The sequence below is a fragment of the Synchiropus splendidus genome, chromosome 16, assembly GCF_027744825.2.
Source record: "Synchiropus splendidus isolate RoL2022-P1 chromosome 16, RoL_Sspl_1.0, whole genome shotgun sequence".
NCBI classification, from domain to species: Eukaryota; Metazoa; Chordata; class Actinopteri; order Syngnathiformes; family Callionymidae; genus Synchiropus; species Synchiropus splendidus.
The window spans coordinates 13,398,941-13,421,304 of record NC_071349.1 but is presented as its reverse complement, the minus strand read 5'-3'; the positions used below and the strand labels follow the sequence as shown (position 1 = coordinate 13,421,304).

General features: G+C 44.5%; 3 protein-coding genes across 4 annotated transcripts; 1 reads left to right on the top strand and 2 right to left on the bottom strand.

Moving 5' to 3' along the window:
• Window positions 1–4,456: 4,456 nt before the first annotated feature.
• kcnf1b (potassium voltage-gated channel, subfamily F, member 1b) lies at window positions 4,457–5,814 on the bottom strand. Its single transcript, XM_053845715.1, has one exon. It carries the CDS (start codon window positions 5,812–5,814, stop codon window positions 4,498–4,500), a length of 1,317 nt encoding a protein of 438 aa, XP_053701690.1. The 3' UTR covers window positions 4,457–4,497.
• Window positions 5,815–6,698: 884 nt separating this feature from the next.
• On the bottom strand, window positions 6,699–10,436 carry LOC128747070 (V-type proton ATPase subunit C 1-B-like). Its single transcript, XM_053844618.1, has 12 exons — window positions 10,308–10,436; window positions 9,876–9,943; window positions 9,547–9,632; window positions 8,111–8,205; window positions 7,933–8,024; window positions 7,770–7,865; window positions 7,643–7,711; window positions 7,445–7,537; window positions 7,283–7,370; window positions 7,117–7,214; window positions 6,918–7,047; window positions 6,699–6,818 (listed from the first exon to the last, which is right to left on the bottom strand). The coding sequence occupies exons 1-12, from the start codon at window positions 10,434–10,436 to the stop codon at window positions 6,699–6,701; spliced, it is 1,164 nt and encodes a 387-aa protein (XP_053700593.1).
• A 1,047-nt stretch (window positions 10,437–11,483) lies between these two features.
• nol10 (nucleolar protein 10) lies at window positions 11,484–21,911 on the top strand. 2 transcript variants are annotated; one of them, XM_053846022.1, is made up of 21 exons: window positions 11,484–11,626; window positions 11,717–11,762; window positions 11,851–11,949; window positions 12,082–12,159; window positions 12,245–12,282; window positions 12,359–12,495; window positions 12,633–12,698; window positions 12,776–12,836; window positions 12,944–13,029; window positions 13,161–13,239; window positions 13,318–13,467; window positions 13,558–13,624; window positions 14,026–14,078; window positions 17,624–17,750; window positions 18,240–18,319; window positions 18,411–18,509; window positions 18,577–18,669; window positions 18,731–18,907; window positions 19,643–19,959; window positions 20,027–20,129; window positions 20,882–21,882. In XM_053846022.1, exons 1-21 carry the CDS (start codon window positions 11,561–11,563, stop codon window positions 21,011–21,013), a joined length of 2,154 nt encoding a protein of 717 aa, XP_053701997.1. In that variant the 5' UTR covers window positions 11,484–11,560; the 3' UTR covers window positions 21,014–21,882. The 2 variants fall into 2 exon arrangements, with proteins under 2 accessions (XP_053701997.1, XP_053701995.1); XM_053846020.1 differs by having other exon boundaries at window positions 12,082–12,282; window positions 20,882–21,911.
• The last annotated feature ends 453 nt before the right edge of the window (window positions 21,912–22,364 follow it).

Sequence of the window (22,364 nt, the reverse complement as noted above, 5' to 3'; positions counted from 1 at the left end):
TGACCAAACTACAGTGAAACAAATCAACTGCATATCTGCCTCATAACCTTGGCAATGTGAAGGAGCGGTTCATAATATGAGATTTGTAGACTCCCTCCTTGTGAGGAATGAATGAATGAGAGAAAGAAAATGGCTGTTTTTAATCCAAGGAATGTGGTGAGAAACTCGTAGGTTGCTTTGCTAGAGGCTACTGTTTTGTTTGTTATCCACTAGATGGCAAAACAATCTTGAATTCATACTTCTGTACTCCCACACTGAGGTTGCTGACAGTTCATAAGAATAAACTTTGGTAGGACTCGAGAAAGCCGGATGGTTAATCCATGAAAGCAGGTAAGAGAGGATTGTTCTGGACTGTGATGACACACTTTAGATCAGGGCGTTTTTATTATTAGTATTTATGCTCTCCTCAGATGCTGGTTTCCCGTGCCTGGACTCGCAGCAATACACTCCAACATAGATATTCCAAAAGAAACAGCTTCTAAACGATCAGTTATAAAGACCTTATTTGGCATATTAATGGTCGCTTGAGCAGTAGATCTTTCACTGAGAGCTGTAAGGGGTGGGCAACATTTCTATTGTGCTATTGTTCCTCAAAAAAAGTACTTGGGGTTAGAGCACCTGACAGTCCTTCACCAGTGCCACAACAGCTCCATTGTTGAAACCAGCCAGTATTTCTTTCACACAGTCGCAATTGCCTGCCTTTTTGGAAATGATTTCTTGTGACAGTTGATGTTAAATGGAATTTAAAATCAGGTCTTGCTCACTGAATATATGAATAAGTCATGGGTTTCTTAAGCCAGTCAGTGAAAGGTTAGTGCCAAAATCAGTATCAAAAGTGGGCTTCAATACAGCGTGTATTACTGCACTGTGTCTCCTGTTCTATGTAACTTATACATGTGTTTCTAGTGCAGTTGGCTGCCTTAGATTCACACCATCTGAAGCACAAGCTGCTATTTCTGGGCTACCTTGGTAAACAGGTGGTGAGCAGATCGTGCATTAATGTATTCATTGGAAATCAGCTTTTTGTGATGCAGCGTTTTGATATGTATCTGGGTGGCATCTAGGTCTTCCATGGAGACTCAATGTGTGTGGCTTTTATGGAACCCTCTTGTGCCTAACAGACATGAGACGTTCCTGTGTGTTTTCCACTGGTATTTTTGGAAAACCAACTAGTCAGTTCGGAACAGCGTCCCTGCCTCTGGGGAGAAAACAGGAACAAAGGACCTGAATCAACAAAATAAAACAGGAAGCAGCAGGCCTTGATATTCTGCTTGACTCTTTCAAACAACCTGCGATCAAATATTTCACCATTTCTGTTCAGTGTATTGTAGAAAAGTTGCAATCATGTTGACTTAAATAGATCGAGAAAAATGTTGGGGAAAATGTGAAGCAATGACCACTGTAAATTTCCTCAGAATTTTTTGCGTTTCCTGGTGAATATAGAATAAAATGAAGAATAAAATGTAACGGGAAAAGAATTATGGAGAATAAATATTATAGAATAGAAAACAAGGCCGTGTGTGTGTTTAACTCCTTCCATTGAGAACCTCGAATGAAATCTCAGAAAACCGAAGGGCGAACAAAAGGACAGACGCCGACTCGCCTCACGAGATAAAAGAGGTTCTGGCCGATGAGTTCCTGAAGGAATTCAACAGATCGACTCTTCTCATTGATTCAGTCATCACTGTAAATTGTTTCCCAGGCTTCCAGAAGGACGTGATCATGAGGTCAGTTGAGTCTCATGACAGGAGGCGGACAGTAAAGCAACATTTCGAAAAGTGAATACCCAACTATTGGTTAATTTAAAGTAGAGTTGGAGACTCCAAACTCTTCTTTTAAACAGCTATTATTAACTCGTGCCAAAGTGAAGCACTTTTCTTGGTTCTGGGAGATTAATGGAAGAGGTAGTCAGCGGATGAATTATTCAGTCGTCTCCTGCTGATTCACCACTGACCTTCCACAGATACCAACTTAACCTTCCTTCAGCAATTTTCATCTCAAGTCTGCCACTCATACTCACCTTTACATCAACACTAAATGAATGATGGGTTTGTAGCAAACAAAGACAGCAAACGCGCAACAACTGTTGCACACCGTTTGAAGAGCAGATGGGCGCAGGGGCTGTGGACTCATGACACCATCCTGGTCGTCTCCAACTAGCTCTTGATTCCAAAACTTATAAACAGTAAACACGTAACAACAAACTTCTTATAAAATTAAAAGCATGTGTAGCACTTGTTTATCTGTTTGTAGCGGACGTTAGCGTGACGCTACATACGGTATAGCAACAGCTAGTCCAAACGTAGTCTGCGGCGGCGATGATGATAAAATTGTTAGAAAAAATGACTGAGGCCACGTTGAACGTTTGTTGTTTTAGGTTGTTGACTCCTGAAACCCTCCTCTACGGTGGCCGGGAAAACTCACAGCAAATGTGCAATACATGCAACTCACAACACATCTGCTAAAGTTGCAACAAATTCAAACGCTCCAACATTTTCATTCTGACCCACTTCCTGTTTGTGACTTGTGTCGTTTTGCACACACATAACATCTAAGTCAAGCAGGGGTCTGAGACGTACACAGAACATACACAGAACCCAGAGCTAAAGCTAAAGAAATCACAAGTTAAAATGACTGAAAGGTCACTTCTCCGCTGCTTTTCTTCTCAGGATCGATGACTGACTCGACGGCAGTTCAACTTGAATGCACCACAGGGTTTTTTTAAACCACATTTAACAGTTCACAGAGGACCATTTCAGTCCAACAAGCCAAGGCTCTCGACCCACCGCTGTGCTGTTCTCTTCAGGACTGACATTTAACAGCTATGCTTGCCACTGTTCATTCAATCTGAAAACTGAAATTAGACTTTGAAAATGTATTTTTGCATTATAGCGTGTCAGTTCTGACACTTGAGGGTAGCAGAGCAAACATGAAATTGTTCTCTCAGAGACTTTTTTTTCCACATGTAATCCCTGTTTACATTTGTATTTTATTCTTTCTGTCTTCTTCACATCTATTAAATTATGAATTATTTACATATTGTATTTTTCCCACATTTTTCAGTTATTATAAACTAACTTTATGTTCCATTTATATGTTTACATTGTCTTTATTTCGTTTATAATTTATTATTTAATATTATTATTTTCACATTATTTAGATTTTTTTTGCCACTCTAACCCTGATCTGTCTGCACTGTTGAAATGAAGTGTTTTCTTACCTCCTCTAATGCCTTAGTAAACCCGCAGTCGCCCACATGGCACCTTTCAGTGTCTGATGGGAACCAATTATCTGCTTTAAAATCGACTGACATTGACTCCAGAGCTCTCCAACTCCAACAGTCTCCTGAGGGGGTTCCAGTTGTTGATAGGCAAAAACAGCCCACCCACTGATCTGGTTTATGTGCCGGCTGTCAGTCAAGATGGGAGGCTGAGAGTTCATCAAACCCTGATAGAAGTCTCTTAGATGTTTGTCTGTGCAACAGACTAGCAACCTTTCCAGGGTGTCCTCTGGTTCACGCCCTATTTTATGCATATTTATTGATGAGATTTTGGTTAGTGCAGTTTGCATTCCTGCAAAAGTGAGTTGAACCCTGTGGCTTCTGCTTCATTTTCACCGAGTCATCGTTTTTGTTTTTCACGTTTTACTGTCTTTCATTTGACCTTCTGAGCAGTTGAATATTTATGCCTGTCAGGTCTGGAATCAGAGTTCACATCACTCAGCGCTGGAGTGAGAGGCAGGCAGGAACAGCATGGTTGGCCAGGGTAGGGGGAGGGGTTGTGGAGCAAGAGCAGGGTGTGTGGGTGTTGCTTTGAAAGGTTCTCCATCGGGGACGGAGCTTCTCACAGGCTCACGATGCTTCTCACCGTGTGACACGCGAGGAACCAGAAACAGGAGAAGCCGCTGTGAGTGTCATCAAGTGCAACGGTTCCAGCGATGAAGCCATTCGGAGGCAAACATGCACTGAACGAACACAGTCAGCCTTTACATTATGACCGCTTTAAACCTATTTCACTGCGTTGTAGCGAATAAAAAAGAAGGTGACTATCGGAACCAAATTAAAATATGTATGAACTTTCTATTTTGCTCTGAGAACTGTTGAAGTGGGAGGAGGTCCCAGGGCAGACCCAGGACACTGGAACGGTGATGCCTTAGGTACGGCTTCCAGAAGAATCTGTGAAGGTTAATCGAGAGAGAGACAAGGGCCTCTTTGCTTCAGCTGCTGCCCCCGCGACCTGGCCTCACATGGGCATCAATGATCACTTCTCAGTCGAACAAACAGACACTCTACCACCATATTCTCCAATCAAAACTTTATTATGACTTATCAAATAAAAGTTTTTGTGATTCACTTCTATTCTACTGGAAAACCTTGTCTATCATTGGTAGGTAGCTGAAGGGGAATCAAGACTGACTTTATTCACTGTTGCCTTTTTGCAAAAACAATTGCATGAAAAAAGGAGGAATTGTTTATATTGTGCATTTGTCCTTTATTGATCAGTCCTTGGACTTTCTGCGCACGGCACTGCCAGACTTCAGCTCCATCAACTCCACTTCGTGCTTCGCTGCTGTTTCCAGAACCTTCTGCTTGTTGTAGTACACCACGAAGTTATTGATGATGGGGTGTATCGGGAGCGCGATGGCGATGACCCCGCAGAGAAAACTCACGGCGGCGTTACACTTCCCCAGCGTGGTTTTGGGGTAGATATCTCCGTAGCCCACGGTGGTCATGGTGATGATGGCCCACCAGAAGGACTGCGGGATGCTGCGGAATAAAGTGTCCGGGTGACTCTGTTCCATGGTGTAGGCCAGGGCGGAGAACACGAAGATGCCCACGCCCATGTACATGAGGAGCAGGCCGAGCTCCTTCAGGCTCCTCTTCAGCGCGTAAGTGAGAGTTTGGAGTCCGGAGGAGTGACGCGCCAGCTTGAAAATACGCGCAATGCGCATGATCCGGAGCGCCTGGACCGCCTGTTGCACGTTGGTCAGCTCCATCATGGATGTGTTGCCCAGGTAGGTAAGAGCCAGGACCACATAGAAGGGCGTGATCGCCAGGAAGTCGATCAAGTTCATGAAGGAGAGCGCGAAGTGGAGCTTGTTCGGAGCGGAGAGGAGGCGCAGCAGGTACTCGGCGGTGAACCACAGCATGCAGGTGGTTTCTATCGCCTCCAGAGTGGGGTGCTCCACCAGCTTCCCCTCGGTGTCGGTCACCTGGAGCTCCGGGATGGTCCCGACACACATGACCACAGCAGAAACCAGCACTGACAGGAAGGACGTGATGGCAATTACGCGCGCAACAAGCGAAGATCCGGGCTTCTCCATCAGCCTCCACAGGAAACGCTGGCACCGCTGGCTGCGCGTCACGGACTTCTCCTCCTCCAAGTCTTCCAGAATCACCTTCACCTTGCTCGCTATCTCCCGCAGCTCGTCCTCCTTCTCACCCAAGTAGCTTTTGCAGCACTCGTCCAAAACCCCCGGGTCGATCCTCCAGAACTCCATCTCCTTGGTGAAGCAGATCGGGCAGATGCCGTTCTTAATGTGGATCTCGCCGAAGTAGTAAACGTCCACGATGCACTTGAACGCATCAGGGTCCCGGTCGAAGTAGAACTCTTTCCGAGCCTGGTCGAAGTCGTCACAGAGGGACAGGATCTGCTCTGGGTTGTGAGCCGAGGAGTGGAGCAACTCCGACAGTCTGCTTTCAGGGTAACGGTCCAAAACGTCCCCGGTCAGAGCCACCCGAACTCCGCCGATGTTGACTGTTATCTCAGGATCCGAAGCAGGTGACCAGTATCTCGGCTTGGGAAGAGTCCACATCGTGCTCAGCGTGACTGAACCGACCTGATGTCAGAGCTTCATCGAGACTGACCCAGGGTGAGCCGAGATAACCCCCTCCCATTCTCACCCACCTCTCCCTCCCTCTCTCTCTCCAACTCTCCCCATCTATCTCCACAATTCGACCCTCGCATAGCCACCCCATAATGCACTGCAACAATTGAAGCTCTTTGATTTATAAGATACTGTCACTATCACTATCAACACAATAGTCTGTCTGACGTTTTATTACTTCAGATTTGTGTCGCTTTACATAAACAGCCACTAATTTTAAAAACAATATCATGGTGCTATACATGGTGACATATTTACATGATATGGTTCCAGAAAATGAACTCATAGTCTGACACAGTATACAAATGTTGTGTGATAAGAAAGCAGGCAGGAAGAGTTAGTGACTTCTGGCTTTGTGTGCAGCTGCTGTAATACTGTTGAGAAGAAATATATATTTTGGGAGCTGTCGTTTTTCTGTTATACATTTGGGGGGGTCACATGGTGTAAGCATATTTAGTAATGTCACTTGCACATTTCGTCTATTCATAGAGAGGTTGAGATGGGATTAGAGCTTTTCGCTGACCTGTTCCTTACTGCTTTGCTTTTGTCCTGCTGAGTTTTGAGTTTTATTTTTCTATTGTAAATGCCTCTTTTCGTGCGCTCACTGGTCCTCAGTGCTGCATTTCTAACTGGTCACTCCTTTGTTGTGATTAAAGTTGACCTTCAGAAATAGATTTTGTGGGAGAACGAAAGTAAAAAGTTCTCATTTGTGTGTATGAAAATACATTTCGGTTCAAGGGACATCCTTCATGTTGTTATTCTATATTTACAATGACATGCCTGGAGATTTGTCCACCTCTCTCCGTGTATGTTCAGAGCTCAGGTCCCGTCTTTGCAGCTGGCTGGTCGACATCCAGCACGCCTGTGTTGATGTGGTAGCAGACGTAGGAGAAGTATTCTTGTGGACACAAGCCTGGAATATCACAGCTCACCTGTGAGGCAGAGGTTGGAGATGGATGGATGGATGGATGTATGGATGGATAGACAGACAGACAGACAGATGATAGATAGATAGAGAACTACTATCTTACTTCTGTCTTGCTGACAGTGGCTGTTGGGTCCAAGTGCATAAACAAGGACGCAAGTTCCTCCCTCAGCTTCCTAGTACCCTTTCTGTCCGGCTGCAACACGAGGGCCTGGTAGTTGACCGGCAGTCCGTATCTGAAGGAACGGCGTTGTGTGAAGACATGTAGGTACAGAGATCACTCCAGGAATTTGGTCAACACTGACCTGAGGACTGATTCCACAAACACCCTGAGGGCTTTGAGATGAATCCAGGTTACAAAGAGCTCACTCAGGTTTACCATCAACCACCGCATGAAGAACCCCTGGGGAGGATGGACAGAGGAACCTCAAACTTCCGCCTCATGTATCCCATCCATTGTCTTTGACCTACGTATTGTTCTGTCTTCTGAATGGTCAGCGCCTTCAGCTCTTTTAGCCTCTTCTCCTCCTGCTCGACGCTGTACTCTCGCACCACAAACCTGCTCATAACAGAAGACCGCATCAGTGCTTTGACTTGACCAAAATATAGGTTTTAGCTTCTGGTGCTGCTTACATGTTCTTCTGAGCTTTGACTTTGAATTCGGACACGGCTTTTCGGAAAAGCGTCACTGAAAAAATGCCTGCTTCCTCGTTCTCGTAAAGCTTTCTGAAGAAGAATGACCTTGAATTGACCTCACAAGATCGTGTCCCCCGACATTATTGGGCTTGATGTGAAGCAGCAGAGATGCCACAGACAAACCGACACACTCACCTACTGGAGCGTGGAACCACAAAGTCTGACAAGGACTCGTATGTCCCCTCCCATACAGCATAGTTCCCTCTGTGAACAGACGGGTGTGAAAAGAGCTCCGTCACGGCCGAATCAAAACCCACCCCACCTGGAAGTGACCACCAGCAGCGTGGTGAGGTACTCCGAGACCACCAGGTCTTCTCTCCTCACGATTTCATTCAGACTGCAGGTTTGTAAATTCCTCCTGCGAAGACAAACATCCTTGATCAATATTTAAACATTCGATGTTCAGCTCGACTGATGTCACTCACTCCGGTTTCTGCTGTCGACACTGCAGCTCACTTTTTAATTTGCTGTATGTTGCGTATCTGGATTTCAACTCGGCCTCCAGCTGGGAGACTTCCTGGTGCACAAGCAGCCGTCAACAGAACACAGAAGCTGTAAACATTGTTGACTGACAGACTGTTGTTTCGAGTCATTCTGTCGTACCTTTGTGATCAACGCCACCAGGCTGGAGAGAGGCTGTGATGTCGGGTACTTGGCTTTGTCCCACTGGAACTTGGTCACGTGGCTCATCAGGTCCACTTTCACAAACATATTTTAACATTGTTTTAACAGTTTCAGAGCATATATAAACATTTGTACAATCGGATGTGCTTGTATTGACCAAACACACATATAGGCATGCACTCAATCACGCAATCATACATATCATATGCACCGCAAACAAACTACTTAAACATTTGTGTGTTGATATAAACACCAATTTTAATGCTATTTCAGGGATGGGCAATTATAAAGCCATAAAGACATATAGCTTTAATTTCTTTTCACTACCATCATGAAAATAAAGATTGTAATATTACCTGCTTAAAATATGTAATTTGATGAAATATTAATAACTTTTTATGTATATTTTATTTAAAGATTTACAATATAAGTCACAAATATTTGGTGAATATCTTGGTACCAGAACTTTTTACATATATTTATTTTAAGACTGTTTAGATAAGTGTTTACTCATTTAAATAACATCAATGTGAAAACTATTGAAAAAACAAACAAACTATAAAATAATGGCCTATAAACTCTAAAGGTTTATTCAGAATTAGTAATGAATGATGAAAAAAAAAATCTTTTTTGATTTCGACCTCATGTGGGCCACATAAATACAGGTGAGGAGGCCACATGTGGCCCCCATGTCGCACTTTGGCCACCAGATTTAAGTTGACAATGGAGCAATTTAATATTTAATAAACATGAACTTTGGTTGTACCATGACTGTTTTAATGTGATTTGATGTGTGAAAGTTCGGCACTATTGACAAAGACTGCGTCGGTTAGCTCAATGGTGGCGGTGTCAGACTGCAGACTCCCCAGTCTTGGGGCCCGAACACCTTGTGTTACATTGTACAACAAGATGCTAGTCAGTGCTTCATAATGATTAATTACACTGTAATATTCTTCCTATTCACATATGAAAAGTGGTTTATTCATGTTGATATATGTTCCCTACGGAAAGTGTAGCTTAAGTTCACTGCATATAACTTTAAAGGACTTCGAAGTCTTCAGTAAAAACCAGAAGTTGATGGAGAGAAAGCGGCACTGAAGTTCGAGCGCTCAGCAACAACACAACAGAAACGTCATGCCAAAAAGCAGCACAGCACTTTGAACACTGAATACCCCTCAGAGCCGCCACGTATGTTTTAAACTGCGAGTCCGTCTTTCTCTGACTCACACTGTGATCTGGAGAAGAGCACATTAGGATCAGCCATCGCTAATTCTTTCAATAGTCTGGTTTTCTTTTCAACAATCCCTTTGTTGTGCAGCATGTGTACACACTTAAATGTACTTGAGCCTGTGTTACTTAATGAGCTCCCACGCATGTAAATAACACCTCAGTGTGTGTGTGTGTGTGTGACTCACGTCCATTGGCTACAACGTCTTCCTCCTGCTTGTCACCGGTCTGCACCATCAACTCTCTCAGAGACTGACAAGTTCTTTTCAGCACACTGCACAGGGGAAGCCATCAGAGTTAGTGAGGACCATCACTGAAAACATGTCAGCGTTGTATGTGTGTCCCGCTCTCAAATACTGAATTCCAAATCAGGAGGGAAACTGACCGTCAGCTGCTCCTGCCCATGAATTTGTCATGACTCCGAGAGCACTCGCGCTCAATTACTCGTTTTAAGAACAAAGCTACACATAAAGCTACAAATAAAACAATTGCCTCGGTTGAGCTGGGTTTCTCTTACCTCTCGGTGGTCATGTCAAGCTTGGCCATTTCATCGGATACTGTCAGCAGGCTGTCCAGGACTCCCACCTGACGCCAGAGGGAGGAGAGCATCCCTTATTTTCCTATTAATATGTGTAATAATACTGTAATAACACATTTGATTGACTAACAATTAATGCTAATCCTGGGTTTAACACGACTGTTGACAGCATGTGAAGTTACTAAATTCTCATTTTGAAAGTTTGATGGTGCAACATAATCATAGCAATGTTCAACACACCAAGTGAAATGGGTTGAATGGAAATGTTGCTGTAAACCGAAGAAGGCAACCTGAGCTTATATGCCTTCATCAGAGAAGGATACCGAACCCCATCACCTGCCCCAGCTGCCCTCCACTGTACTCGCTACAATGACAACACACATATGTTGTTGTTTCCTCCACAATACTAACCTTGAGTTCTGGTATGTGGAACCTGCAGCAAGAGGCGGCTTTGGTTTTGGCAATGATGCGTTTGAGTTTGTCCACACTGGCCGACGTCTTCTTGTCCAGTGGGACAGAGATCATCCACAAGTCTGTCATGATTCTTTGAACTTCACATCAGATAGCTTCGGTTTGGCACTGGACGACTCAAGATCCCAACATGAGCAGGAGGACGTGCTGACACGAGACAAAGCAGACTTCATGAACATTATTGTTTTCAGTTCAAGTGCCCTTTCTCTCGCTCACGAATGAAGACGGGATTCCTACCTTCAGGCTGGCCTCATCAGGATCCCGTGTCACTCCCTCGGAGAGTGCGGAGAGTCTGAGCGGTCGCAGCTTCACCTGACACTGGCTGACATTCAGTCCCCTGACTTCAAGTAACACAACATTATATCGCTCCAAACACCTTGGACAAATAAGACACTAACAAAGCAACAGATTAACAAGCATTTGTGCTTCAATGTAATTTACCTTTTCACTTTGTCTATTTGTTTGTCTTTCGACACCTCGAAATGATGGTAGGTCAACATTTAACCACAGAGAAAGTAATTGAAGTCTTAACATTGTTCCTGTTATTAGAAATGTTGTTATTATTGTATGTGACAAATGGGTGTATTTGAGCCCTTGTAATGGAATTATGAGTACTTTCTATTTACCAATCTACTTATCAGGTCACTGTATTGATGTATTTGTGTTTAGGACTTTTTTCTTTTCTCTAATTTCTTTATTTTGTTTTTGTTTGTTCCTTATTTCGCCCTACACCATAAAATTGTGGCTTCGTTTATTGTGTACCTTTTTTGTTCTTAAAAATGTAAATTATTATTCACATGTTTAAATTCTTTATCGCATATCTAAAATAATAATTCTCAAACTAGCCCGCGTTTTGTGTGTGTATATATATATATATATATATATATATATATATATATATATATATATATATATATATATATATATATATATATATATATATGCAGATATCAAGTGTGAATTGTATTGGGGGGTTTTTTCACATTTTTCACCTTGACTTAAATTAAATATATATATATGTAAAATCGATGACAAAGTTCGCACGCGGAACTAATATGCTGCTCCCTGTTTCCTTCCGGATCCTTTTCCCAATACAACCTTCATTTCCTGTTTTCACTGGTGTGTGTGTAACAACGTGGGTCCGCCGATGTGCAGTACTAGTGTGATGTGTGGGCAAAGCTTTCGGTCTGAAAATGCAGATATCAAGTGTGAATGATGTGAAGATTTATAATTTAAGTTATGGGAAGTCTCTGCCGGAGGTAAGTGGGATGACACAGAGCCCTGGTTTCGACAGTTTTTAAACTTTATGTAGCCGGTTAGCTCATGCCTGCAACTCCTGTTGTTTACAGTGGTTGTCAGACCGCAAGAAGAGACAGCTACAAAAGAAAGATGTCGGTGAGTTTTGGGTGTTACTTTTACATCATTTATTGTTTTGTTTGCTGCGCTGTTCTGTTATCCTAAAATGTGCCTTGTATGTTCACAGACATCCAACGTAGGATCGAGCTCATCCAGGACTTTGAGATGCCCACAGTGTGCACCTCCATTAAAGTATCCAGGGATGGACAATACGTCCTTGCTGCAGGTTATATTGATCTCTAATCCCGCTGCTTGTTGACATGTGATTGATCTGTGTTTGCCATTAACCTTTTGCCATAAAACTTTTTTTTGTTTTTCTTTTTAACAGTGTGTTCTAATAATATTAATGCAATTTCAGGAACATATAAACCCAGAATCCGCTGCTTTGACACGTACCAGTTGTCCCAGAAGTTTGAGCGCTGCCTGGATTCGGAGGGTAACGCATCATAACTTCCTAAATATAAAACAATCGCTAAGTTGTTTATCTTCACTGATACTGAAACAATTCCGTCTCTTCAAAGTTGTGGCCTTCGACATTCTTTCTGATGACTACTCCAAGGTAAGTTTTCTTAAGAAAAACATGAAACCATTACTCCCGTATCTTATTTCTTTTGTTTTTGTCTATTTGACTGTAGCTCGTGTTTCTGCTGGGCGACCGCTACATTGAGTTCCATTCCCAGCACGGTTACTACTACCGAACTCGGATCCCAAAGTTCGGACGGGACTTCTCTTACCACTATCCATCCTGCGACTTGTTTTTTGTAGGTGCAAGGTAAGAATGGAATTCTAGTTCAAAAATGATTACTATTTTGAATGTGTAGTTTTTGTTCTCTGCTCTGTATAATCATATGTGTATTTTGCATGTGTTTTAGTGCTGAGTTTACAGCTGTGTTTTGTGTATTATTTCAGCTCGGAGGTCTTCAGGTTGAATTTGGAACAAGGTCGCTTCCTCAGTTCTCTACAAACAGATGCTGTGTGAGTGCACCTGAAGAATTATCATAATACAAGCCATTTTATATGAAGTTTATTTACTTTATTTATGTTCCAAACAGGGAAATTAATGTTTGTGACATCAATCCAGTCCATCACCTTCTAGCCACAGGAACCTCAGAGGTGAAGACTTATAACACTTTAGTCTTTTCAACAAACAATATCGTGAAAATTATTTATCATATATTCATTTCAATTCATTCTGGTATTCAATTTGCTTTAATTTCCAGGGGAAGGTGGAGTGCTGGGACCCTCGGGTCAGAACCCGGGTCGGCATGTTGGATTGCGCGCTGAGCAGCCTCACAGAAGGATCAGAGTGAGTTCTTGAGCAGTGTCATGGTTTGTCCATTCCATACTGGACCACTTCAGTAGATGACTTAAACTTTGTTGTTTTCATGTCAACATGACATTGAGTTGAAATCTGTGCCCCATTTTATTCCCGGACAGAGTTCACCAGTTGCCTGCGATCAGCTCTCTGAAGTTTAACGGCTCACTGTCCCTGGCAGTGGGTACCAGCACAGGGCAGGTGAGACTTTGTTTTCTCTCTCAGTCTTGTGCCATTCTCTTTGTCGTCTTCTCTGACTCACCTGCGTCTCTCCCAAAGGTTCTCCTCTACGACCTGCGCTCCGGTCAGCCTCTGATAGTCAAGGACCACTTCTACAACCTGCCAATCAAGTCTTTGAACTTTCATGATCCGATGGATCTGGTCGTGTCTGCCGACTCCAAGATTATCAAAATGTGGAACAAAGATAGTGTAAGTCCAGACGCTCTCGTTGCAGCAGTCACTTTATTCTTTGAGCTGAACTTCTTTAAACACGCCGTGTTTGCCTTTTCTTCTCCATAGGCTAAAATCTTCTCAACCATAGAACCTAAGTGTAACATCAACGACGTTTGTATTTATCCTCAGTCAGGTGAGCACATTGTGGCATCATCTTCTCTATGTAACTTTATATATCGCCTCTGGGCGGCGCCAGCGTGTCATACTCTCTTCCCAGTCTAGTAGTTTGTCTTTTACCCCAACCGATGAAGAGCCATTTTGGGGTTTATGCCTCTATTCCACAGTAATTTTATTTATTCAACATGATTTTAACTTAAATTATTTATACTTTTTTTTGCACTTTATGCAAGATTTTAGGTCAAATATCACTGCTGTGATGATAACTAACTTACACTTTGACTGTTAAACTATCCTGTAGTTTTTTAGTTATTGTTTTTCTCATATTAAAATGCTTATGAAAAGATTATTTTTTTGTCATTATGCATATTGGTCTTGGAAAGAAATGATGAAACGATCCCTCGGGTGTCATTTTAGGAATGCTCTTCACTGCCAATGAAGATCCCAAGATGAACACCTTCTACATTCCGGTGAGTTCTGAAGATAAACCCATCCTTTCAGGTTGAAACGGCTGACTCGACCCAGGGCAGGATAGTTGTAACTGTCGTTGGGCTTTACATTCATGTCCTCTGAAGCTTTAAATCACTCTAAAACCTTGACAGTTAGCCAGTGTACATCAACATATAAGGAATTTGTCATCTGTTAAACAAGTTTGCTGTCAGTTCAGAGTGTGCTGAGTAGAAAAGGTGTGTCAGCCTATATGGTATCCAAGTTCAATCACACATTCATAGTTGTTGCTTTAAGTTCACAACACAGAACCTGCCACTACATGTCACCCACCCGACAGAGGATCCGGTTTCCCGTTCTCTGAGCAGTTTGACTAGTCATCATTACATTGTATATGAAGAAGGATGAAAGATGCTCCAGGTGGGCCCTGTCCTTGCATCTGTGACCCTGAAGTCAGTACTTGCTATCTTTATTTACATTATCATTTTATTATCGCTGTGCCTCCCACACACTCATGGTAGCACATCAGGTGTGCCCAGAGTAACACAATGTCTTGCAGGCCGCCTGGCGCTTCAAGGATTGACCCTGAGATTTGACTTAGCACACACCTTCTGGGAAAGAAAAACGTCAAACATATGAATTGAACTGAAGCCGTTTCCCAACATTATGATGTAATCTAGCATGAACTTTGTTCCGTCTCTTAATCCAACAAGGATGAAGGAGTGTAACATTCTCGTGATGATTTATGGCATCATTCGAGCTCCTTTCACATTTTAAAGAAGTGGTTTTCTTGCTAGTTTGTCAGCTTGTAGAAACAAACCTTCAGATTACTGGTGTTAAACTGGAGGCCTCGAGGCCATATCTGGCCGCCAAGTCGTTTTTGTGGGCCACAAGGTTGCATAGTGAAATGAAAGTGAAATTCAGTTTTATTTTAAGTCACAGAAATCTGGGTTATTACTTGGGTACATCAATATCATGACCTGTGAGGGCATGACCTGTGCTATATTTAGATCTTGGGATCTTAACCTTTTAGATCTCGGGGCCCACCTTTCCCAGAACAAATGGGCCCATTCAATAGAACTGAATCATTACTCTTGATTTCACTTGTGATCAATAACCATATGTAATCTACTTACATGTCTACAAACCAAAACCTTGTGAAATGACATACCATGTGATCATCACAAACATATTCGTCACTGAAAAGTCCAACCAGTAGCAGAACCAGATGCAAGTCATGTTCATTAAATTTACTGAAGAAACAAAATACACTTGATGCAAACTGTTGATAAAATTGGAAAAACTGGATACAATTCGGAATAAAATATATATAATAAAACCATGTCTAAATATCATAAAAAATAGAAATAATACATTTTATTTAAACTGCTAAGAAGATATCAGTAAAGTGTAAATGAAAGTATCGCCATAAAATGTTAATGTTAATTTTCAAAACTGCTTCAACACTGTTGCTGTATCATCACTTGCTTTATCATTTTTTCTTTGCAAGAACTTAGTTAATTGTCACAGACTTGCAGCTGTCAAGTCAATTCATTGACACACTACTGCCACCATACGTGGCTAATGTATTAAATCTGAGCGTCTCACGGCCCTCTAGGAGTCGCTCGCGGCCCAACCATGGGCCCCGGTTCTATGCTTAAGAATCAGTGATTTAGATTGTTGTCAGGTGTCAGAAACTTACACCCACTGTGGCCCTGTGGTGGATCCGTTTGAGACCCATGATAAGTAACACAACAAAACTGAACAAAAAGCCTTTTAGAGTCTTTTACCCATTATGACCGGTCTAGAAATGACGAGACCGAGACAAGGCCGAGTGACAATGTGTGGTTTTGAGACCAAGGCCAATCTCCAGTACTGCTAGAACACGAGGTAAAAGTTTGGTCCCCTCCATGACTGAGTTTGACTCGCTCCGTGACACACCTCCAGTCCGAAGGTCAACACCACTGCCCCCTCGCTCCTAATCAGCTTTGCTGTTGGAACTGAAGGGGAATGATTTGAGTCCGGCCTGGAATGTTTGGACTGTGTGTGATGATGTCATCAGATAGATCTGTTGAGTTTGGGCTGATACAGTACAACTTCCACGTAATAAGGAGACAGTTCTGAGAAGACAGTGACAGTGTTGGGTGGTGCTGCAGTGTGCTGTTTGAGAGGTGTTGGTTTACATATATGCTCCATTCCTGGAGCAAGCCTGCATGCATTAGGGATGGGAATATGACCCCGGAACATTGCAGCGTAGTGCGGCTTATACGTACATGTCCAGCACATACACAATGTTTGTGATGTAACCCTCTCTTCTCTTTCACTTTGTGTTGTTGTTCTGCTGCTTCTATGTACTGCTGCTCAGTGCTGCTTTCATCAAGGAAAATGATGTGGAAATCAAATATTGTCCTTGACAAACCTGTCATGTGACAGTGACTTTATATGCCATGCAATATTGTTGTCTAGTAAAATGACTAAACGTTATTTCTGTTAGTCACTCTGAATCTATCAACTCGCTGCGTTATTTAGAAGATGCGCTAGTCGTGTAAGTGTAAGCAACTTCTGAAGTTTGATAGTCTGACAGAGAAATACACTGTGGCCGCTCTTATCAGTTTATCAGTATAAGAAAGGTGATAACATGTGAGTTATCAAACATCCGCACACATCGCGAGTGCCGGACTGCTGCGCTGCGCTCCCGTTCCCAAGCACAATTTTCCTGCAGCTCCCAGCTACACACGTCAGTGTTCATTTTTGAGCAATGTTGTCCGGGCAGACAGCGATAAGACCCTTTACTGCCCGGCATTTATCATGTTTATGTGGAGTCGCGCTGTGCACGTAGTTTCTGGCGTCTAGTGCCGAGTCGCCTGAGGTGAGAAGCTCGCCACCCACTGAGAGTTTCCAGGCACAAAATGCAGCTCTGCAGTTTGGATCAAGTCCGCGGCCAAAACCCAAATCGCTAGTGTTCACATCTCGGACTTCTGAGCCCTAAGAGCTTTGTGTTGACACAGAACCCGCAGTGTGAAATTCTGGCTGATTCTGTATCCTTGGTGAAAATCGCGTCCATTCGCAGGAGCATTGCGCGGCTCGGCCGGAAATACATCGCAGCTGCGCCTCTGCAAACTGAAATTAACATTTGTTTTCTTCTGCTTTGATTTGTTATTATAGTACTTTATGCAAATATATTTCTTGTATTTATTTATACCTGTGTTGAAGACTTAATAAAAATAGCGGTTTGACACTTTACCGTCCACTTTTTAAAACAAAGAGCACATGCTGTAAACAGTAATTATGATTTATGTAGGTAGCTGGTAGCTAGTTATTGTATTCTAAGCTTGGTTTTGTCTGCAACTCTAGGAACTTACTAAATGAATGGCTGAATGAATCTCTAAAAAGTGACTATAATAGTTGTCCTCCACTAGCACTTGACTAAAACAGCGGGTGACTGGTACTAAATGAGGCTCCACTAAAAACTAAAGGTAAAACCAAAACAGCAGTGGGAGAGTGGCTTTATTGGCAGCTGTCTGTCGCAACAGTTGCAAGAGAGATCCTGACGTGTCTCTCCTGTCAGGCGCTGGGCCCGGCTCCAAAGTGGTGCTCCTTCCTCGACAACCTGACGGAGGAGCTGGAGGAGAGTCCCGAGTGCACCGTGTATGATGACTACAAATTTGTCACGCGCAAGGATCTGGACAATCTGGGTAAGTTGGCGACTTGTTGCGTCTTCATCCTGGACCCTGGAATGTGTGTGTGTGGCGGCGAGGGCGTGGTGGTGGTGGGTGGTATGAGGGGAGGAGGGACTCTGGCGGGGTTGAATGAACACTGGAATGCAGGCTCAGCAGTGTTGGGGGGGGTCAGATGGCTCGCGGCGCGGCCTGCGATTGGCTGCCGGGAACCCGAGGCGGCAGCGGGGGCTGACTGCCGGAGCAGCGGTGTTGGTTTACAGGAGCAGTGTAACGCTCTGCTGTTATGTAATAAGCACATGTGAAGGTTTTACTGCGGAGTGTGACCTCTCTGCCCTCGCAGACTTTGAATGAACCGAGTAGAAATCTACTCAAGACTGTGAGTGACTTGAACACTGAGTGTAATGTTGAGTTGTCAAACACAATTTCAATCTCACTTATGAATGAGCCTCATTGGAGGCCTTGCTGCCATGATGGAGGCTCTTCAGTGAAACCCTGTCTGTGCAGGTTTGTCTCACCTGGTGGGCTCATCGCTGCTCAGGGCGTACATGCACGGATACTTCATGGACATCCGGCTCTATCATAAGGTGCCAAAATGAGTCATTTTATTTTTTCAGTCTTTAGTTGTGTGTGTGTATGTGTGTATGAACCAGTATGTTTGGGTCGGTCGGTTATCAGGTGAAGCAGATGGCGAATCCATTCGCGTATGAAGAATATCGTAAAGACAAGATTCGGCAGAAGATCGAGGAGTCCCGCACTCATAGAGTGCAGCTGAAGGTGGGTCAGTGAATGTGTCAGTGTTGCCGGCGTTTGCTCTAAAACATGACTGTCGCTGTTGAGACAGAAGCTGCCGGCAGTGAACAAGGAGCTGGCGCTCAAGCTGATGCAGGAGGGTGACGAGGAGGACCAGCTGTCCAGCAGGAAGAAGAAGGGCAAGGTCAGTCCGTGAGCGTGGCCCTCCTGGTTCAAGAACCATAACTCAGCAGCCACTGTTTCAGGCCGCGCCCACCATCCTGGGCGACGACCGCTTCAAGGTGATGTTCGAGAACCCCGACTACCAGGTGGACGAGCAGAGCGAGGAGTTCCGGCTGCTCAACCCCATCGTGTCCAAGGTCGGCCAGAAGAGGAAGAAGAAGCTGCGGCTGCTGGCCAAGCAGATGGAGGCTTCACAGAAGGTAACGCATTGGTGGACAGATGTGTTACGCACCATAAACTCGCTCTTCCTTCATTCAAATTCATTCCAGGGTTAAGTTGCTAGTGTCTGTCCCCAGTTAGCCAAAACATTACCACCACCTTTCACTGCAGTTCCTCTTTTTTCTGCACTGAACTGAGACAGACTGTGGACTTCAATTTTGACAGAATAAATTAAAAAAATGTGAACCAAAATGGCTGGGGGGACACTAAGAAATATGATACACAAAGAAGAAATGGGTGACAAAATCCTCTTCTTCGTCTTTCGGCGTCTCCCTTCAGGGCTCGCCACAGCGGATCATCTTAATCCATCTCACCCAGTCCTCTGCTTCCTCTTCACTCAATGTCCTCCTTCACCACGCCCATAAGTCAAATTTATCTTCATGAGAACCTAAAATAAAGCAGAATAACTGTCATTTCAAAATATAATAATAACTGCTGGGAAGAAAATGATCAACACGGTGGCAAGAAATTGTTGAATATTCTTTTTATGAGTTCAATTGGATGTTTGTGGTGAAACAAACTGATTTGGCTGTCAGCTGAAGGTTTATAGGTCAATGTTCTTTGGGCCAACTGGGAACGGACGAGGTTCTAGTTTCGGGCCAGACGGTGCTGGTGCCAAATTACGGAAATGTTGTGACATCTGGTGGCTGGGAATCTCATCTGACATGCTGCGTATAAGTTGGCTGAAACTGTCACTGTGATAATTCTCCTTCCAGGAGGCCGGGGACGATGAAGATGAGGAGGAAGAGGGCCGCGCCAGCTCGGACGAGGAGAGCTCGGACGACGATAAGAGCTGGGTGGAGGAGGTGCGGGAGCAGCGGCGACTTCTCCACCAGGAGCACCGCCAGCGCCGCTGGCAACAGAGGAAGGAGGAAGACCGCAACACCATCCTGCTGGAGAACCAGCAGAACGGGGAGGAAACCTCAAGCACGGCCCGCGGCGGGAACACTCGCGGCCCGCAGTTTTATCAGCTGAAATCCGGAGAGGAGTTCCGCAGCTTCAACGATTTGGCACGCAAGCAGAAACTGCAGAAGTATGCGACGGGTGCGAGTGATCCACATGGAGCTGTGCTTCAGTGCGAGTCTTGTTTGTGTGTGCAGAGCATCGCTGGGTGAGCGGCTGAAGCTGGAGGAGCACAGCGGGGCCAGCAACACGGTGGACACGGCGGTGGGCAGCAAGCAGCTCACCTTCACGCTCAAGAAGGTAACAAGTCACGTAATGCTGCTGGATTTCAAAACCGTATTTATGAACACGTTTGCGAACACTTCCATCAGAATCTGTGTTTTTGGGGCGCAATATCTGCTGAGGTTAAGATCCTCACAGGACTCCCTTGTTTCCCCGGGCAAACGCAGGTTCAGACTTGGGGCTTGTCGTAACCTGGTGGAAGTCAGAGCTGCTTCCTCAACCATGTTGCTCTGAGCAGATTTGACCCTCGTTTTGAAGGTCACTGGTGAGGAGTTGTCGGGGGAAAAGCCCAGCCAACACAAGCCGCAAGGGAAGAGAAGGCAAGAATTGACTCTGGAATGTATCCAGTGTGTTTGTACTTGGTGGCGAAGCAAGACAAACCTCCAGCACGTCCGTACACTGAGGACGGTTGGTGCGACACATTATATTCAGTCCTTCAGTGAAGCTTGAAGTGGCAAACTGGTTCTGCAAAGTTTGTCTTGGACGACCCAGTCAGAGTCGACCTTCCTGGAGTCTTCGTGCGGGAGGTGACGTGCCGTGCGGCACGGTCCTCACGCACAAGTTGGAATTTTCGTTTTTGTCTTGAAGCTATTGGCGATCGCTCACTGCTTCGCTCAATAGATTTTAAACATGAAAATGAGATTATAGTCCAAATGAGAATGAACATGGTCGCATCCTCAACTGAAACTGCACCAGCACAAATCTAACACAGAAGAAGAAGCCTGTCTAAGTTCTGGGTGTTCAGTTGGGAATGTTTTTTTGCTTCCCAGTCGGAGCAGCAGAGGAAGCAGCAGCAGGCGGAGCGGGATCACCACGAGGAGAGGCGGAAGCTGCGGCGCTCAGCTGGACATTTGAGTAGTGCACGAGGGAGAGGACGAGGAAGGGGACGGGGGCGCTACTGAGGCAGCTCGCCGACACAGCTGCACCACCACTCGTCCCCGGTGGTCAAGTCTGCGCACGGTGCTCTGAAAGTGAAGCACAGATGGTGTGGCTGCCTGTGGGAGGACTGAGAGCTTTTATTAATGTTTTATCATGAGCTGATAACAATACAAGAGTTTTCTTTTACTCCTTTTCTTCCTCTTGTTTTTAATGCGGGTGACTAGAACATACAAACTTATCAGTCCAGACAGTCTGTGCAAACTGGACCAGAGCGCTTCGACTCCACCGACTTGCGTCAGCAGCGAGGAGGGGAGATTTAGGAATGTTTCTTTTTTTTTTTTTTTTTATCTCCCCCTTCAACAACTGCAGTTCTTGGAAACGCCCGGGTCTTTCTCCCCTCCCCCCTGTGTGAACCCCTCTTTCCCTAGTTCTGCATTGTTCTGTTTGAAGATGTAAGAGGAGGGGAGTTTCAACATGGAGGAGCAGACTCCCAAGTAGTTTCCGAGTTCAGGTCCGTCACGCTCCAGGGAGCGAAGGAACTTGTCTTCTAAGAACCCACCAAGTTTGTTGCTGGTCCACTGAGTCACAGGTTCAAGTCTAGGTTGAAAATAAACCTGGTCCCTTTTGAGTCTTCAGATTCCTGGACACTTCGGTTACCTCCCAAAAAAGTCACCTTGATAGGGTCATTTTCTCCAAAATTAATAGAAGAACTAACATCAAAATTGTCTGAAATTTTACAAGGAAGGATGAGTAAAGGTAGCATTACTTCTCAACAGTCTTACTCAAAACATCTCGGATTATGATCCAAATGAATTCCACTCTCTAGTTAGCAATGTTACCAACATTTGTTTTGTGGCCCGAAGGAGCCGAACAGTCAAGTTTGTTGATAAACGCTTCAGTTGTCAACAAAGGGAAGGGAAGCTGTTGTAAGATAAATAATTGGCCGTTACATTGGGTTTTGTAACTAGACACAGTTGTGTCTTGCTCTTGTTGGTAAGCAGGTCACAGCAATGGATTCCACAGTGCGTGGCAACATCAGCAGATTCTTGGTCAGGCCCCTGGGGGGGGCACAGCCAGGCCCTGAAAGTACAGCTGACATGAAGTTAGGATATTTAACCCTGAGGGTCCAGTGTTAGAAAATGATCATTTTCAGACGCTCGCACACCAGCGTCCTAGTGCTAGGTAGTTTAGAACCGTGGCCTCAGACCTGGAGACCCTTCTTCCTGCTGCTTCACGTCCAGGGGTGACGCAATATTTGTGTCACCGCACACAAAAGCGGTTTGTGAGCGTCGCTTTTCAGCGACGACGTGTGTCGCCGTGTTTGCGAACAATCGCTGTGTTTTGGTCCACAATGCGTCAGCTTCGCCATGACAA

Coding starts and splice junctions, on each gene's coding strand:
- kcnf1b (XM_053845715.1), bottom strand. CDS start 5,814: ATGTGGACTCTTCCCAAGCCGAGATACTGGTCACCTGCTTCGGATCCT.
- nol10 (XM_053846020.1), top strand. CDS start 11,607: ATGGGAAGTCTCTGCCGGAG. Junction 13,240..13,317: donor TGGGTACCAGCACAGGGCAG/GTGAGACTTTGT, acceptor TCTCTCCCAAAG/GTTCTCCTCTACGACCTGCG. Junction 19,960..20,026: donor CGCAAGCAGAAACTGCAGAA/GTATGCGACGGG, acceptor TTGTGTGTGCAG/AGCATCGCTGGGTGAGCGGC.
- LOC128747070 (XM_053844618.1), bottom strand. CDS start 10,436: ATGACAGACTTGTGGATGATCTCTGTCCCACTGGACAAGAAGACGTCG. Junction 9,944..10,307: donor TCCACATACCAGAACTCAAG/GTTAGTATTGTG, acceptor CTCTGGCGTCAG/GTGGGAGTCCTGGACAGCCT. Junction 7,538..7,642: donor GTGGTTCCACGCTCCAGTAG/GTGAGTGTGTCG, acceptor ATTCTTCTTCAG/AAAGCTTTACGAGAACGAGG.